Here is a 19,087-nt window from a genome sequence, read left to right as displayed (position 1 = left end):
AATTAATGTAAAGCACATAAAAACGACTTTTTCACAACGATTTATGAATTACCCACTTATCAACATTTATTGCTTGAACCCATGATTTCATCCTGTGCTGCTGTGCTAATCCATGATTAACGAACATTTACTAGCTTTTTTGTGATCTGTTTTTAAAACTTAAACCGTGTAGAAAAAAAAGGCTTTCGTGGCCGTCTAATGACGGTATGAAATTATTTGTATCACCATGTGTGTAGTAAAAAAAAAAACAAGTAAAACTCCTTTTCGTCGTTTGCTCCTAACTACACATCACCCAATCTCCAATACCGGCTGGAACCAAAAGGTGTGGGAAAACGATCCCCCATCACAATGTGTTTGTTGCAAGGAAAGCCTTTGCGTGTATACGTATAAAAAACAATGTAAAAAATGACTCGAACTGTGACACTTTTCCGGTATGCGTTGGTTGATTGTTGTCGAACCTCATTTCTGTTGCGGCAGTCTCACTTCTTAGTGTGTCGGCTACTTGCATCTTTGAACTGCCTCGTTAATCATCGTCCTGGAAGTGTAGAAAGAGTACAAAACAGTGTGTTATTCTCTTGTGGATAATCAGTTTAATTTGATCGTCTATATTCGTCAGATTCGTCTTTCGTATCAAACTATAGACCTCTGTTACTATCTTCATTCTGGTTTGACTTGCGCTGCCTAAAGGTTTACTTTACTGCAGTAGGCTAACGAAACCTGAAGGGTTTTATGCAAGCGATTCAACAAGCCAATTAATAGTCAAACAATAGTCGTATCGTTTGGATGTTTTGTATGGGATACAAAGAGCTAAACTATAAACAAAAACAACTACATATACATAAAAAAACGATTCATATACGGCAAGTGCACAACATTTTGATTTGTTTTATTCAATTATCCCAAATACAGCGCCGAGTAGTATCAGCAAAATTGCGTACAATACAGTGTTGTGAATACATTTCGTTCAAGAGGCAACGATCTAAAAACTAAAAGCATGCGCAAGTCGATCTCTTCTCAGATCGGACATGCGGACAAATAAGAGGTTTAGTGCGATATCGTTTGGAGCATCGGCTTTTTTTTTCTTTGCATTTAACCCCTATTACAACCCACCCCGCCGTGTGGTCGTTTATTTGAAACGTCGCTGAAAAAGGATCAAAGATATGTCGTTAAAACAATAATACTGATGTCGTACAAACAAGCGCTCGTGTCATTCACTTGCTACGGCTAATGGTCTTGATTAATGAGGTCCTTTTTGAAAGGACGGTGCGGTTTAGTTACCTTCAGTAGGGTGCTCACGATCAGTGTTGAAGCAACGCCAATACCGAACATTAGCGCATATGGCAGAAATTGCAAGTTGATTCCCTGACGCTTCTTCAGCAAGGTACTCAGGAAGGACAGCTTACTTTCCGAGTAGGGTGGATACCGAGAGCTAGAACAAGCAGCGAAAAGCATTCGATCAGATTTGCGCATTTGCTGCGAACGATAATGTTTGCTTTGCATAAGTAACGATCGTGATCGAGGTACTTACGCAGCCAACTTTTCGCCAATGGGGTTGAAATCTTTCGTCAGGCAGGATTTCTTGTGGACGAACGTGTCGAAGGAGTACTTGCCATGGTACGAGCCCATTCCGCTTGGTCCAACACCACCGAACGGCAATGCCTCAACTGGTAGAAATAAACCAAAGCTATTAGCGCAAGAACAACCTGATACAATATACATAACGAAGATTGTTATCGTGTTTAAGAGAGAGTCAAAAAAGGATTATAATGTACAATATTTAATACAAATCTAAATTTAGCCGAGTTTAGCGTTACAGCAGTAACGAAGAAGTTATCAAGGGGTTAGTTATGTGCCAATTAAAACTGTTTGATTGCAAACTAGCGATCTGAGAAGAAAGTTGTTAGCAGTAAAGCAATATCAAAAGAACTCAATTTATATTAAGCTGTACATACGATGTTGTAGAGAGCTTAAAAAACTACGCTGAAAGTTTATCACCATAATAACTGCTGTTTGCTGCTGTGGAGTGTACATGGTGCACACAGTATAAAGAAACAAATAAAACTTCACTACAAATAAGGTACCTGCAACATGGGCCATCGTATCATTCACGCATATGCCTCCGCACGAAGTGTTTTCGATAATTCGATTGCGGTCCTGCACATTTTCGCTGAAGATGTAAATGCTCAGCGGTTTATCCCTGTCGGGGATTGATGGAAAGGAAAATTCATTTGCCACACGTGTGCCAATACCTAGCGGACCCGCAGTTTTTCCACTCGTTTTGCGCGTGAGAAACTAAAGCAAATGAGCTGTGTGAGCGTGTACGATCAACGTCACAGAAAACAACGAACGAAAAAAAAAAACACACACACATTAACAGCACACAGAACATCATTCAAATGCTAGGGACAGAAACACTTGGTACAGTACACATACAACTCGAAACAGTAATGATGTTTGTGTGAAACTACTAATACTACTGTTGTACACCTCACTTAACCTCAGAGCAAACATTGTGGAGGCAATTTTAACTGCACCTAATCCTGCAAATATTTTACTTCATAGCTGACCTGCAAAGTGTGTGAGCGCATCATTTACACAAACACCACCACTGGAAGTATTTGCCAGGATGGTATCACGATCCTTGCTGCTTTTTGTGAATAGGTACAGACATAGGGGTTTATCTCTAGAAAGAAAATTCGCAATTATTTCAAACACTAAACGCACTTGCTACATACGACGTAGTTGCTTCATGAAAATGGCACGACGAATGAAGGGATTGGTGTTTGCAAGTAGTATTTGACTGACCATGGTACCCTAACGTATGTTTTAAAAACTAGCGAAGACACCGCGTTCGCACCTTAAACTAACCAGCATTAAATAAAAAAAACTTTCAGCGCACTTTTCATGTTAGTGTTTGTGTTAGTAAATTTGTTAGTTGTAACGTATGCAGTAAGAAAAAAAAATGTCCAAACGATCCTCCCAACTGCATCGTCCATCGTCTTGTCAGCAATATCTTTTCATTAGTAGAGAAAGACGATAAAGTCTTATGAAGGAAGCATTTAGCTGGTATCAAACTATTCAAATGCAGTAGAAACTGATGAGGAGAACCGCAAAATTATCACCTGATCGCCTTTATTTTAGATTCAGCAGTTAGATCATCGGTCTGAACCTGGACAACATGCGCATCGGCCTCATTTAATCATTCTCGAACCAAGACTGGAGTATGAACTGATCATTGAGGACCAAAAATAGCCAGCAATCTGTGTGGGAGTTGCCATTTGAATTCAGGCCACTTTTTTCTAAATGCATGCGTTACACCACCAAAACACTAAAGTATGTTAAAAAAACCGTTTAATCTAACCTGCACAATGCATAAGGGTATCGTTTACACAAACGCCTCCGCTGGAGGTGTTTGCTATCATCATACGTGTGTCCGCCTGATTCTTCGTGAAGATGTACAAGCAGAGAGGCTTTTCGCTAGCATTTACCCGTACGTTTGTGGGGCGTGAGGGTTTCCAAAACCACGGTAGATTAGCAGAATAAAGAAAGCATATAAATATGAGCTATATAGGACTACACGAAGAAAATACAATTAAGAGTGTATAATAAATGCCACCACCGTGATGAGAACTACAGGAAAATACTAAGAGCTTTAAGTGCAAAACAACGCTTTAACCACCACCGCCAATCGATCTATCGTTAGCATTAGTTGCACCGAGCGTATGCTCAAAAAAGCTAAAACTTCCACCACTAGTTTGATTATATCTGCAATAATTTGTTTTGGGAATTTGAGGGCCAATTTTGTCTTCTTACCCGCGTACTGCATTATCGTATCGTTCAGACACATGCTACCCGAGCGGGTTCCGGTTATGAAAAGTTCTTGAATTTTGGTATCTAGCGTAAAGATGTACATTACCAGTGGCGGTGATCTGATATGAAAGTGTGTGGCGCAAAATGGCGCATGGATGGTGGTCGGTTGGTGGAAGTGGTGTGGATGACAACAACAAGTAATCACACACGAACATTGCATGTTGGGACGAGCAGGGTAACCGCAGTTTACGATTGCATGTTTAACGAAATCCATTATGCGAAAGAAGAAAAAAAAACCACAACAAACATAGATTGACCATCGCCAGGGGTGGAGTTCAGCAGCACGCAAGGGAACAAACGGAAATGGGACGAAACAATATATGCGGAAGGAATGAAATAGAAATGAAAAGAACAAAACACAGATCAATAATGTGACGGTGGGCGACGATGGATCGTGGATTTGGCAAAAGCAGGCGGCTTCTCGCTCGATCTGCACGCTCTTCAATACCTGGAGTTGATGAATTTGATCGCATCGTATGCATTGTCCACGTTCAGAATCGGCAGAATGGGGCCGAAAATTTCATCCTGCATCACGGGATCGGTTGACTTCACGTCGATCAGAATCGTCGGTGAGATGTAACGATCCTGCAGATCGGTTTCCCCACCAATAGCCACATTCGCACCCTTGAGGAGGGACGTAAGCCGTCTGGAGGGTAAACAAATTGAACGAAGAATGGCACAATTAGACTCTTTCCTCCCATTCGCAAACGTAACAAGGGAAACGTACTGGAAATGGTTCTGGTTGATGATGCGGCAAAGATCGGGACTGTCCTTCGGATTCGTTCCGTACCATTCCTTCAGCACTTTGCGGGCCTCCTCGAGGAATTGCTTCTGGACCTGTTTGCTGCACAGTATGTAATCGGGCGCAATACACGTTTGGCCCGCGTTGATAAACTTGCCCCACAAGATGCGTCGGGCCGCGATCGCCATGTTGGCCGTGCCGTCCAGATAGCAAGGGCTTTTGCCGCCCAGCTCGAGTGTGCAGGGCGTCAGGTTTTCGCTGCACGCCTGATGGATGATTTTGCCGACGCGCCCGGAACCGGTATAGAACACGTAGTCGAACTTTTCCTTCAGCAGCTCGGTCGTTTCCTTCGGCCCACCAGTCACCACCCTGTAGCAATCCTGCGTGGAAGGTGCAAGCGAGCGGGGTAAATAGCAATGTAATCGCAGTATGTACATATGTCGGGATTGAGAAACTGGTCGGCAGATATGCGATTTCAGAATGGATGTGCGCGCATTGCACAACGGTAACCGGTTTCTACGTCCTTTCTTGAAATTTAGCACACACTCACACACGAAACAAGGCAACATCGGTTCATTTCGTAATGCGCGTTAGTAGTACGAGCATCCGCAACGTATCTACTAGAAAGTTACTCCATTGCGTAGCATTCTTGTACAATTCTGAACCAAACAAAGAGAACCAAACTCACCTGGGACAAGTATTTTGGCAGTACATCGGCAATAAACTTGGCCGAGGCTGGCGCAACTTCGCTCGGCTTGATGACGACACAGTTGCCCGCCGCGATGGCGGCAGCTACCGGTACGAGGGTAAGCTGTAGCGGGTAGTTCCAGGCACCGATCACCAGCACCACACCGTACGGATCTTTGTAGATGTACACACCGTCCATCATGTTGACCAGGCTTTTCTCGGGCTTCTCCGGTTTTACCCATTCGCGCAAATTGAACAGTGTGTTGCGCAGATCGTTCAGAATGAATTCAATCTCGAGCAGATGGGCTTCCTGCTTGTGCTTGCGCAGATCCGATGCGAGCACGCTCGCCATCTCGGCGGTGTTTTCTTCGTAGCATCGCAACAGGGCCTGCAGTTGATTTATTCTGCAAATGAGCGTGTAGCATGTTTGTAATTTACCCCAATCGATTATGAATAGCTGTACAACAATTTTACAACAACAAAGGACGATGAAGTGAAGAAGTAAGTCAAAACAAAAAACTTGATGATCCCTAACGTTTGATAAGAGTCAGATGAAGGGTATAGAATCATAATGAAGCGATATATGATAACAATTTAATATCCACAATAATGTATAACCGAAACAGTGGATTTTGTCGAGTCATTGGCGTACGTAATTCACAAGTGCCTGCGGAATGGGGGGAGCTGCTGTCTTACCTAAAATCAACATCTCTCGTTTTGCCACTGTTGAATGTGGTTCGAAGCTGCTGTACGACCTGCGCGTGTGTACGTAGTAAAGTGTTTGAAATTTAAACCACATTTCGTCAGCCAAACAAAAAAAAGAAGAGCTGTACTTACGTCTGAAAAACTCATGTTGGAATTATTTGGCACGATGAATCCTGCGGAATTGAAACGGAACAAATTACACACTGGTTAAACAAAGGTTGGCATAGCAATTGGAAGCAGAAAGAAAACAAACAGTGCTACAATGGAGGTACGATCGATATAAGCGACATAAGCGGCGGATGTTACCCCGTCCTGAATGCCGTATCCATTCCGACGTGCGGATGAGCACAAATAGCTAAATTTGCCTTCGTATGGATATTGATTGAGCAGATAGTCAACCATTTGCATTCGGTTATGGTTGCACACGGTGCGGAAAGTTGATAGCAAAATTAATCCTTTACGAAGTACAGGTCGAATACGATTGTTTCGAAGCAGAATAATCGATACAACTAGATTCTTGCAGGGCATCATGACTGCAACCGAGCTCCATGCTCTCCCAAATATTTACTCTGTTTGTTGCCACCTCACTCGGAATAATCCGGATTCACGGTCACCCTATGTGGACAGCTATATTCTTTCCGAAAATTCACACCACTGGCACCAAATGCTTGCCGAATTTGCGGCCGCTTTTCACTTTCGGTAACCTACTTTTGTCGATGCCGGGCTTTGTTTTTCTTGAAATGTCAAAACAACCGACAACCGACGTTCGCCGCTCGATGACACGCACACACTGAACCACAGCCTTATCGCATGCGGTTCAATGTGTACTGCGTTACATCGTTGGGTTACGGGGTGCACGTTACCAGGGTGAAGTGAATACGAGCCGGAAACACTTTTTGCACTTTGCACAGTTTATGCTACGCGGCGCTTAAATTGTTTATACTGTTAGTTTAGTATGCAGCATTAATTTCACTAGTTCATGGCCACGGTGTTTGGATGGGATGAGAATGTTTTCCACTCACGCTGCTCTCAAAATTCAATTCCTATACACCGGCGAGCACGGGAGATCTATCTTGTAATGTTTCCAAACATCAACGCGCTGGAATTATAACACACGCTTACGATAAATACTACCAACACAGGTTCACCAACAGACGGCTCACACATTCACAGTGCGTTAATCGACACCGTTGGGTAACGACCAATTGGAGCCCACAAAACACTTCACCAAGCACACTCATTACTGCCCCCGATCCTGCAATTAGTCCCCGCCGGGGGAGGATCGGAGCTGAAGTAGGAAGGAACGGTGCGAACAGCAACCATGCTGGTGACGACCATAACGCAGTTTCAAGTAATCGACCGACATACTACATTACGGAAACCCAATCCCCCAAGATGGAAGCACAGGAAAGAGGCGCGCGCGGGCAATCATCATGAATGGGGCGAGAGACAGAGAGGGAGAAAAAATTGTTATGTAAAAAATCGCTTGTACGACGCTTTACCTGTGCGGCTCATGTGTCCCCCGAAATGCACGATCCACGATCCGTCCGTCCAGCAAAGAAGCCACTGGCATAGTGCGATCGTGAATTCGAATCCGCTCAAATGCGCTCATCGTCCCACATAACCTTGGGAAGTCTCTCTATTCCCGGAGACAGACACAAACCGTCTTCTGGTTTGATTGTGTCTACACTGTGATGTGAATGCACGCCCCACCTATTAGGACCACCCCAAGCCTCCCACCCACCCCCAAAAGACAGACGCGTGCTCATCCCGGGATGTCAAACGGTAATTGAAAGTTTACATTTAATTTACGCATTATTCCAATAGATAAACCAGCACATACACACACACACACACACACACACACACACACACACACACACACACACACACTGTAATTTTTGTTTTTGGGGGGCCGGATTTCGCTAACAATCACTGCAACCCGTGAAGGGGGTTTTGCATGGTTTGCCTAGTTGTGGCCAGCTGATAAAGGTGTGTTTGTAAATTTTGACTACTAATTAGTTCCCAATTTTCAACACATCGCTGAGCTCCATCGGTATATCATCTTCCTTCACTGGTTTGCGTATATGTGAATATTCCGAGGTGACTCCGAATCTGCCACGACGAATGAGCATAATCATCGAAAGTTTACACACAAAAAAACGAATGGAAGTCGAACCAGGGTAGGAGTTAGTTTTTGGGTGGTAGATCGGGTCGGGATCATCAACGCAAGACATTGTGACGAAAATTGTGAAGATATGCGAAAAAGAAAATAGTTTGCTATAAACCCAGTTGAGTCCAATTATGTTTAATTTGGCTTGAGAAACGAAGGACTCCTTCAAGAGAACGTATAATTGTGTTCACGATACTAGCATAAATACATAATACAATTTTATAAATACATTCTTATGATCTTACAGGATAGAGCAGAAAGTTTGAAAATTAATTACCCTATCAATATATTTTAAACCTCTCCCCATTTTATAAAAAAAACCCATATTGAAGAGTTACTTATCGCATTTTAAGAAAATCTTGATGATTGATTTTCCTAAGTGTTACTCTCGGCTTCCATCTAATATCAATTTTTAATTTTTACCTCACCTCATTTTTAAGTATAACATTTACTAAATTAATTGCCTTAAATTTGCTATGTATGCTATCATGTACTATACCTTAAATAATCAATTGAATTGATCTCCAATATTTGATCGACACAATAAGCAATGCATCGTCAAACAAAATAACAACGATTATCATGCAAATATTACATATCAGAATAAGTTCATGTTTGCATCGGTAGTTGTATCGTGCAACTGTACTGCAACTGCAACTGTTGCATTCGTACACATGCACAAAAATGTCGCCATGCTAGCTTCATCGCACTTTGGGTGTGTTCGTGCCAACAGTCTGGCCCATTCTCTACATACCGAGAGGCGTCCATTGTCGTCAATCGTCAACAACGACTAACAGCGGCTGTAATCGTCGCTATGTACAATTGCAGGCCGTATAGAAAAAAGAACACGTATGAGAATATTATGGACGCTCTTATCGTTCATCGTTCACTTCACCGTTGCCTGAATTATCGAATTTTGATATTTCTCCCCGCGGCAAAGGTCAACGTTGATAGAGGGACTGTTGTTGAACGAAATAAATCTCTAATAGAACTGAGGAGTGTAATGGTTAAGTGTTCTATAGCTTCTAAAAGCTCTCGGTTATCGATCCAGTCATCCAGGAGGTAGTCATTCCCATTCTACTGGTAATTAAAACTTTCATTTGTTGATAATGATCATCTGCCTTTTTTCTGAGTTATTTATAACCTTTTTTCTATTATAGTTTGTATGACATTCGTTGTAATTACTTTAGTTGCACACCCAATCACTGTCACTTCTGCTTGATCGTCACTGCTTTGCACTGATCAAGTACTTTAAAAATCCACAGGAAAACAAAAACAACTAAACTGCTTTACCACGATGATTGGACTTTTTTTTACACACACCACTCGGGGGTTCAAAAGTCCACAGGTCAAGAAGCCGTGGGGATTGCAAGTGGAATCATTAATCGGGAGGAGGTGGCGGTTTTGTTGAGGAATAAGCTTGGATCGCTATACAGTCTTCGCTTTGCGCACGAATTATACGTCCGATAACGATAAGCCGAGAGCAGGGATAAGGGCTGGGATAGGCTCGGGGGAATGCAAGGGATTTTAACGACGATAGACCCCTAGGCATGATAAGATTAAAAATAATTGCACACAACACCGTGACGGGACAAGAACGGGAGAAGCTTCCCCGATGGGGACAGATATTTTACGGCCATTCTGATGCAACTCCAAAGGAATGGTTTGCGGTCAATGTAAAGAGACCCCTACAACCCCCCTAAGCGCACTTGAATCAAACCTTCTCCTTACGAAAGACCTCGCTCCGGGAAGAAGCAATTCGACAGTTGCTGTTGTTCGAAAACCAGTGCTTTCCTTGACAGACTGGGCCGTTTTCTTTACCAGCGCCGTCGTTTGTGGCCACCAACCGTACGAACACTGAACTGAACACACGCACACGACAACTGAACTGAAGGGCAGTGCTGTTATGAGCCGAGTTCTTTTTGCTTTGCTTTTACCATTGCTTCGTCATCTCTTCAACGAGAGTGTGAGTGCGCGTACTCGACCGAAGGTTACTTAATTTCCACATCCACACACCATGGCACCGTGCCCGGGACAGGCCAGATCACTTTTCCTCTGTACCCAGAATGGAGTGGTGTTTTTCCAGACATTTGCTAGCAGTACTAGCAACATTAAACTTCTTGTTAACCGGTTTTCGCAGCACTATCTTACGCTGTGCATTTTTATTGCATTATAAAAGCTCAACACATTAAGCCCAGCCAGGGAGTGAAGAGGGCTTATGCAGTAACGACTGCGACACGAACAAGGGACAAACAAACAGCACACAGTTGCACATTTATGGAGCTTGCACAAAGCAAAAGCGACAAAGAATTAGTTGTAGCTGGCCACAACACACTACAACAATAACAACTTGCATACACGCGAACGGGAACTTTAACCCCCGGTGGTGTGGTACACTGTCGGGATGGTTTTACGCCACTAACCTCAAGCCACACGAAACGGCACCCACTTTGAATGTACGAACGACGGCACGGATTTTTCAAGCGCGAGCCAAGCTTCTGCTTCTGTTCCAGCGAACGAACGGGACAAAACTGGTCGTCATCGCTGGTCTCGTCGGGCCAGTGGGCCGACACAACGCGCCCCTACAACTACACGCGGGCGGGCTGGCTGGCTGAACGGGCGGAACAGCTCAAAACGCGCAAGTGTGTACTTACGTACTGGAGGAATCCTGTGTGAAAGTACGTGCAATGAATATGTGTGCAGCCGCGTACACGCACTTGCTGAGCGCGAGAGCCCGCGGACGGAGCGATGATGCTCATCGCGCGGCCGCGGAGAAGAGTGCACGGTGCGCGCTGCCTTATTGCGTGTTCACTTTCAGACTTACTGAAGCTCAACCACCGCGAATGCATGAATTGGGGAAGCAGCAGCTCTTTTTTAACGAACCACACATCATTTGCGTATGAATCAATTAGGTTCTTTATTATGCGTTTTTCTTTTTTTTTCAGGGGATGATGATGCCGGAAAGTGAATGGGTAAAAAATTGAAAAGAAGGTTAACTCTGTTGACAAACAGTTTAAGTTTGTTATAATTATAGCAGGAAACTATTGCTTTTAGGGATTTTCTTAATTGCTTCGCACGACTTAATCTTTAATTAAAAAGTATTTGGAGTACGTAAACGAAAAAAAAGTTTGAAAAGTATTTTCGTTTGAGAATTGAACGTTTTAAAAATAATTTTTAAAACTTAATAAAACTTCTTCAACAATTTCTTTTCGAAAGCATGTGTCAAAAGTGCAATGAAATGTATCTTTCCAACGGCTTCCATCCAACACGTGGTCACCACAGATTTGAAAACGATCATGGCGCCGAAAGCTTTCGCAGAGCTTTTTGGTTCAGCATACACCTGGGCAGCAAAAGTTCACGGTTTCGCCGCGATGGCTGGGGTGGGTTTTTATGGTGCACCTAACGAACGAACGAACGAACGTTGTGAATGATGAAAGGCGAAAATGTAGATTTGCCTCATGGGTTAGGACACCTCACAAAAGCTCATCAACTGCTTTGAACACCTATCGTTGAGAGCTAATTTGTTTATATTACTTCTTCATTTAATGAAATTATATTATTATAGCAATAGTTTATGATACTAACGCATTTAGTAGCTCACGCAAAAGAAAAAATATTGTGGAAGAATTTAGTAAGTATAAAAAATATATTTAAAAAAGCAAATATTTTTATAGTTGAGCTTTATCACACCAAACTTCAGCAAAAATATTAGAAGGGTAAGGCTTGAATATACCAACAAATGTAGATTTTAAATTTGATTACTAAAATCTTGTCATTCCTTGTAAGTATGATATAATATGATAAACGCATGATGAATTCCAGAATGCGAAGGCCGGTTTGGATCAAATATTGCAGAATGTGAAGTAATAATAACCAAAAATGGTAACTGATAGGACCGATCGTTTAGTTATGGATAATTCAACTCCAACAACCATGGCATCATCAGGCATGGCAAGTACTCTAACGGTTGTTGAGCCAAAGAAAGTGCTCAAGGAATTCATGCATACTTTAAAAACATAGCTTCGTCAATGATCTTGATATCGCATTGATAATCATGTTAAATAGTGATGGGATGTACTTATCTTTTGTTGGGACTTATCACTCTAAAATTGCTCCTAATCCGGAAAAGACTATGGATCATTAAATTTCACTACAATCACTTTTTTTGTTTAGATTTTTTTTATCAACTTTAACAAAGAATAAAGAGATAATTCAAATGATTTTTTTATTATTATTATTTTTTCAAAACCATGTCCAAAGTGAACTGAAAAATCTTTAAGGCATTAATTGGACTATATTATTTGTTGAATAATGCATTGGATTCCCCACTCTGGATGCTCGAAATAAATAGAAAACTTCCAAAGTGGGGATGTTTTTTTATGAAATGATGAACTTATTAGCAATCATTCTATATCACAATCATTATGATCGACCGCAGGCAGCAGACAACGATTGACCAATGGATCGCAATGGATGGATCGTCTATCCATAATGCTTAATTAACAATGGTTTCGAGTGCACGATAAATGATCTCGATTGATACGATGTATTAATGTGATTTGAGGAGTAAGTTAAATTATGTTTAGTATAATTAGCAACCAGCTTTATAGAAATTGTTGCAAGTTTTGGAATTCATAGGCAACAAGCTAAACAATCACGACGAACGAGTAATGCATAAGAATATTATAAAAATGCTTCAATTGCAAATAACAAATTCCCTAAAAATTCCATCCTAGTACCAATATCGCCAAAGCTCGTTTCGAGCATTTACACTCACCTTCGTTCGTAGACTCAATATCGATCACAACGGTGGTCATCGAATCGAGTTGCTGCACTTGACTAGACTCATCCAGAAGCTGCCCATCCCGGGGCAAATCGTCCACCTTGGGTGCGTTCTGATTCACATTTACGATACTGCTGGTGGTGCTGCTAATGCCGGAGCTTTTGTTATCATGCTGACCATCGTGGTGCTCGCTCATGTTGAGTTTGGATGATTTTTCTTCCACAACATGTGCGTGAGTTGTTTCTGTGCCGGAAAGTGTGAGTGCCACCTGAGGCACTTCACCAAAGAGCCGTGTTTCTTCCGCAATCGTGAGGGCTGATTTGGGCTTGTCCATGGTGGATGTATGACATACGGAAAACGCTTATACTATAGCTAAAGTTTTGGAAATAAAAAGGAATGAGAAGGGTGGACAAAAATAAAAATATGAGTTACATCGTAACCAGTAGCTTAAACTAATTATCACGGTTTAGCAAAATTACTCAAAACACCAGTTGATTCACCGCACATGAATTGAGATGACCATTTGAAACCCGAATACGCCATACTCCTGTTAACAACAGTGATCGTTTTGTCGATCGCGTCCTCTCCATACAGCAAAACATATATAACTTACAATGACTTTACGAAAACTAACGTCTCGTTTCCGACCCGTAGTTTGTTATTTGATTACGATGCAAAAGTACAAAACCATTACGGCCACGGGTAGAGTTATGGATGACATATGGCTTTGCGTCACATCACGTACAACCGATGAGAGCCATCATTTGTTATCAGTGATTTGCAAGGTGTGAAATTAATGTGCAAATAGTAAACAAAATTCAACTCGTTTTTCAACAAAATCGGTGAATTATTGATTTGCATGTGAGTGGGTGATTTTTTTTCTCTTTCCTGACGTGTATTAAAAGACTGTGTTCTTGTCCTTGAAATGCGTACGGAAGCCGTTAACCTTCTATTTTCTATTTCTCGCTGTAAATTAGCCAATTAAGTTTGTTCTGTGGCTAAATTTATTCTTAGGCAGTCGCATTTTTTATGAGCAATGATTAGAAGGTTAGAATATGTGAGTAGCATAATTATAAAAGAATTGTACTCAAGGTACTTAAGTCCAGAAAGCTGGTTCAATTATCTTATTTTCTAATTAATGCTAAAAATCTTCAGGTGAATTATCAGGCAGGGAAAATAATTCAAATTCTCGAGATCCGGATCTCATAAACTAATTTTTATTTTTAAAAGTTATAAAATAAATGGCAGTTCATGATAAGATCATTTATGCACGTTAGCTCATTCCACCTTGGTTATGCATATCATCACTAATCGAGCAATCGATATACTATCCCTTAGATATACTATAGTCAATCCTCGCTAAGGGGGAACGGGCCCAGATGAGACTTGAACGCCGGTCCTGCCGTGTGAAGACCGGCGCCGCTGTCGCATCTATCACCTACCTAAGGACGGCCCTAAAGCCTTTCGCACTTAATAAAACGGAAAATACAAAAAACTGGATAAAATTGAACTGAAAACATGATCCACGAATCTGCGATTACATTCTATTTAAAGATAAATTTCCTTCGCCTTTTAAACTTTAAACACGGAAGCTGGTTTAAGAATTTACAATTTTTTCGTACAATCGAATAAGAATTTTTAGTACTTTGCCTCACATACGTAAATATTTATGGCGAGAAAAAAGGTAAAACTTTCAGCTGAAAAATGTATATGTTATAAACATTAAGCCAACCGGAAAATCTAATCATTTCCGCTAGTGCAAGGTTGAAATCACAATCTTTGAAAAACAATAGGAAACGAGCACACACACACACGACGACATTCACACTATTTGATCACACTTTTTGGTTTGTCCGTACGAAACACGAAACGAAGTTGCACAAAACCTGCCGTTTGTAATTTTAAAACTTCACTTTCTCATTTTTGTGTAGTAACTGTGGGTAAGCTTTAGTTTTGTAAGCTAGTAACGGCCAGCGCCATGCGGCATGATAATATCTGTCATGCAGTTACTACACAACTGCAGGGCACAACTGTTTGGTTTTTGGGAAAAAGGTCTGAAGTTTAACAAAAAGTAGCGCCACACACAAAAGGGAGGAAGCAGTACAGGGCATACCAGCAGCAGCAACACATTCCTTTACCGGCTTCGAAAACATTTAACATTATATAAGCGGAGCCAAAAAGCGTTGTTTTCACCTGGGCTTTCGTCGTTTCTCTTTACGGAATGAATGAATCGGGGTAAAAGTATACAAATTTACTTTGGCTCACACACAGCACTGCACGGCTCACCCACACAGCATAATACACTTACACAAGTACGTGTGTTGGGTGGTGGTGGTGGTTGTTGGAGCAACACGCGTTAAATGCTGTCTGGTGGCGTTGAATTTTGGCGTTAAAGATCGGACACACGGACGGTCGGATGTTGATTTAGCTCGTTATTCTTCTGCAAACCACAGATCACAGATCACCATACTATTGCTTCAACGTGTGTTGTACTTGTTCACATGATTCTTCTCCGTAGTACACTCACTTATGTCACTTTCTTGTGCAGGTAGCTTAATTATGTTGTAACATCGTTAGATGAATGATTGACGGTTAAGCGCGAGGCGGACACGGACACTGCTGTAGGTGAGCTTAACTAACTGACCAGTTCGATGACCGTTATCCGCATCATAACATGCCGTGGACCTTCATGTCTATTGCACTTTCAACTTGGTGGGAGTAAAGGATAAAAAAAAAACGGCTCAACAAATAATTGGCTACCAATAATCTAATCGCGACACAAAATAGCTTTAGCCGACCACAACCCAACCGAAAGCACTGGTGTCAGGCGACGGGAGAGCGAGAACCCACCCAACCACTTGAAACGCAATCGACGATGATACTGACGTGACGTCCGCAACTCTCCATCGTCGAAAGCCGCACGCGGTCCGCCCGACGTTCGTTGGCGGGGGTCCGTCGGTCGCACACGTTGGTCCCAGCGTGTCCCCATGTCCCGGATCGGATCGGTGCGCGCTAAAAGAAATTCAAGTCCAATGTTTTGTGTTCGTTTGGTCCCGGTCTCGCGCACTGCCGGTCTCGCCGCTTGGAGACTCTTTCTCTCATTCATCCATCCGCCCAAGCGCTTGCCTAGAGTGTCGTTGAGTGTCACTTTTTTTCCTCGTTGAGCCTATGCTCATTCGGCACGCAACAAGCGTCTTTTGTGGAGGAAGTGCGCGTTACTGATATGCATCAAAGAAGGAAACGGCAACGGTGACCCACCGATGGCATTCGGGTTTTTGTGAGTTCGTATGTTTCGTCGGTTGGTCGGAAGAAAACTTGCCACTTGCCACGAAATGAATGACGACGAGAAAATATGTCGATGGTTAAGACAAGGTGGGACAGGCGCTCGGCCCAAGGTTAGAGAGATTACCGGTTAGAAGCACAACGTCGAGTCTCAAAAGTAGCTTAAAGGCGTTTTTTTCTACTTCGAGTAACGTTAGGTAAAATTGATGGGTTTAAAGGTATAAAAAAAAAACATTAAACAGACAGCATTTATTTATGCCAGCTGCCATTAGAAGCCATCACCGCACGCCTTGCCGTGGTGTTGTCGCGTTTATGTCATCCTTTTTCCGTGCGTTCCGAGCGCAGGATAAATGAGCGTGAGACAATGCGCACCGTCATTGATATTCTTCCCGTACGAAGAATGGCTCCGGTCTTTGTTGTCTCATTTGTCCTCTATCTGTGCGGTGCGATGCAAATTGCTACGCATTTCGTCAGCTTCATCATAAACGGGGTAAGCCATTTATAGCACTGTTTATATTGACGAACAAAGATCAGGCACTTTTAATAGGATGCAGTTAGAATTTAATGGCCCAGTTTTGCTTGTCAAAGTGAGCCAGGTTCGGCGAAGAATATAAACAGTTGATTTGGAAAAAAAACATCCAAAAATATTTGCTGAAATATAATGTTAAGTAAGTGTATCTCCCGTAATGGGAGAAAAAAAAGTTACGAGGTAACGAACTTCGAGAACGTTACTGGAAGTCGTACTGGTGAAGCTATTTAAAACAGACCAAACTATCATGCTTTTAGATTCCCCAGATAGACCATTAAAATGGTGCGTGTGTATGTCAAGGCTGGGCCTAAAATTAAGCGCTCTGTGGCCAATTACCAGCAACGGTCATAGGTGAGGTAGGTTAGATTCCCAGAAACCTTCCATTTGAAATAAGGTTGTTGTAGAGAACCTCTGAAGTTTATGTAGTTATTTTTATCATTTGACGCAAGATAAGCTTCCGAAACAATAAAGGTTATTTTAAAGCTTACAATATATGTAACTAACTTAACAAGAAAATGAACATTGGGACTTGAATGTAAAATAGCAAATATTATTTGAGTAGTTCGGTGGTAGTGGCGACAACGGTGCCGATCATCATACGACAGGGCCGGAGTTCAAATCCCATCCAGACCGCCGTCCTCGTAGGACTTATTATCCAGTTACGTGCAAAATCATGTCAAGGAAAGCCAGTATTGGTGGCAGATCGAGGTATTTCGAGGTTGTGGAAGAAGAAGAATATTTGTACACAGAGCAAACAGGATAAAGCGAACCTACTTATGAAGAGCATCTGAGAAATAACGCTATTAATCATCATATGATGATGCGATCATAATATTGGTATGCGTAAGTTTACATCAGACTTCTCACTATCTTTTTAAATCATTGTCGATAATTACATCCCTTACGCCAACCTTTCCGGTTTTGTGGTCAATGGCAGGCATATGCTTTGTTTCTGGCACAGGAGCAAGCAAGTACAAATGGACTACGTCATGCCGGGACCTAGTTCAACCGGTTCAGGGTGATTAGTGGCACACTACAGTAGTCAAGGAAGCGATGTAGTTGCTGGAGATGTATACTAACTGCATGATGTATGTTGCACAATACAAACTTGACACCACGTTTGTCAAATTAAAACTGACCGAAGAAACACTAAGGTGAAGGAATGAGGAACAATTAAATGTTGCCTGTTCTACGAATAACAGTACAAGTTGTTAAACTGTTTCTTTCCTGTTTGACTATTACGATACGAACCAAGACTCTAGAACTAAACATCTTCAGTTTACTAAGAAAATGTACTGTACGAGCGCGTAAACGATCATCAGCCAGGAAAAATTCTAGCGCTTGAATGTAATTGAAGGCATGTTTTCCGTTTTTCCTACCCTAACGAAAACTTTGGCTAGTGATGCTATCCTTGCCGTTGGCTTTTTACATTAAATAAACATATCGAAAGATTTTCCACCTGACAAAAGGGAGGAAAAACCTTTTCAAGGTTTTCTTAAGTAGTCAACCATTCCTCACACACACACCTCTGTACGTGAAGAACAATTATAAATGTCTTTGTCCATCATATTTTGACGATTGATATCATGCAGCTTTGGGAAGCACGGCAGCTGTCGAAAGTGGGAAGTAGGACAATGGATTGATTATTCACTACTTGTGCAAGGCTTGTATGAAATGATAAACATCCGTTTTTTTACACGGAAAGGTACAGAATGTACAGGAAAATAATACACCGTATTTTGATAAGTGTAAGTTTTGTCAATTGTTAAACAGAGTGAGGGATTGGTCACTCCGCGTCCTTTAGAATCGGTAAAGCATACAGGTTAATGGACTCAAATTCATTGATGGTATCGCAACGTTAAAAAATTCAAGAGCTACTTTCTACGAATAAAAATATCATTATATACTTACCAGATGCTAGAACTGCTTCGCGGTCCACTTCTGCTGCCGAAGTCCACGATATCGTTCACACTTTAGTGCCGCCATGTTTCAACTTCCAATACGATGAAGTTTGCTGGGGATAAGTTTAATGATGAATTACAACCTTTCTCGGGAAACGAGTTACGGAAATGAGTAAACTTGGCAACAGAACTCTCAGCTTTTATACTGGGTTGTGTATGACCGATTCCAATGATTACTTTGCTTAAACTTTCTCTCAGGCCTATTTTGTTTACACGATTCAATAACTAGGCTGTGCCTACTACGCGTCTCTTCTTTACATGACAACAGTCTAAAAAGGCTTTACGAGCTGGTTCGTACGGCTGCCATCTTCATGACATGACTAGTCCACCATGCGCAATGGTTAGATCATCGTAC

The 19,087-nt window shown here is 41.9% G+C and overlaps 1 protein-coding gene across 29 annotated transcripts; it reads right to left on the bottom strand.

Annotated features, from left to right (window-relative positions):
* Window positions 1-40: 40 nt before the first annotated feature.
* Window positions 41-15,830, bottom strand: LOC118509675 (aldehyde dehydrogenase family 3 member B1). 29 transcript variants are annotated; one of them, XM_036050688.1, is made up of 11 exons: window positions 15,269-15,830; window positions 12,955-13,332; window positions 6,137-6,177; window positions 5,996-6,054; window positions 5,301-5,703; window positions 4,598-4,992; window positions 4,319-4,516; window positions 2,568-2,683; window positions 1,529-1,664; window positions 1,279-1,429; window positions 41-535 (listed from the first exon to the last, which is right to left on the bottom strand). In XM_036050688.1, exons 2-11 carry the CDS (start codon window positions 13,292-13,294, stop codon window positions 524-526), a joined length of 1,851 nt encoding a protein of 616 aa, XP_035906581.1. In that variant the 5' UTR covers window positions 13,295-13,332; window positions 15,269-15,830; the 3' UTR covers window positions 41-523. The 29 variants fall into 29 exon arrangements, with proteins under 29 accessions (XP_035906581.1, XP_035906579.1, XP_035906578.1 ...); XM_036050686.1 differs by lacking the exon at window positions 2,568-2,683 and adding an exon at window positions 3,814-3,929 and having other exon boundaries at window positions 15,269-15,829; XM_036050685.1 differs by lacking the exon at window positions 2,568-2,683 and adding an exon at window positions 3,362-3,477 and having other exon boundaries at window positions 15,269-15,829.
* Between the last annotated feature and the right edge of the window lie 3,257 nt (window positions 15,831-19,087).

Source organism: Anopheles stephensi, chromosome 3, assembly GCF_013141755.1.
Source record: "Anopheles stephensi strain Indian chromosome 3, UCI_ANSTEP_V1.0, whole genome shotgun sequence".
Taxonomy (NCBI): Eukaryota; Metazoa; Arthropoda; class Insecta; order Diptera; family Culicidae; genus Anopheles; species Anopheles stephensi.
Note: the sequence above shows the minus strand (reverse complement) of the source record. Positions and strands in the feature narration are given on the sequence as shown.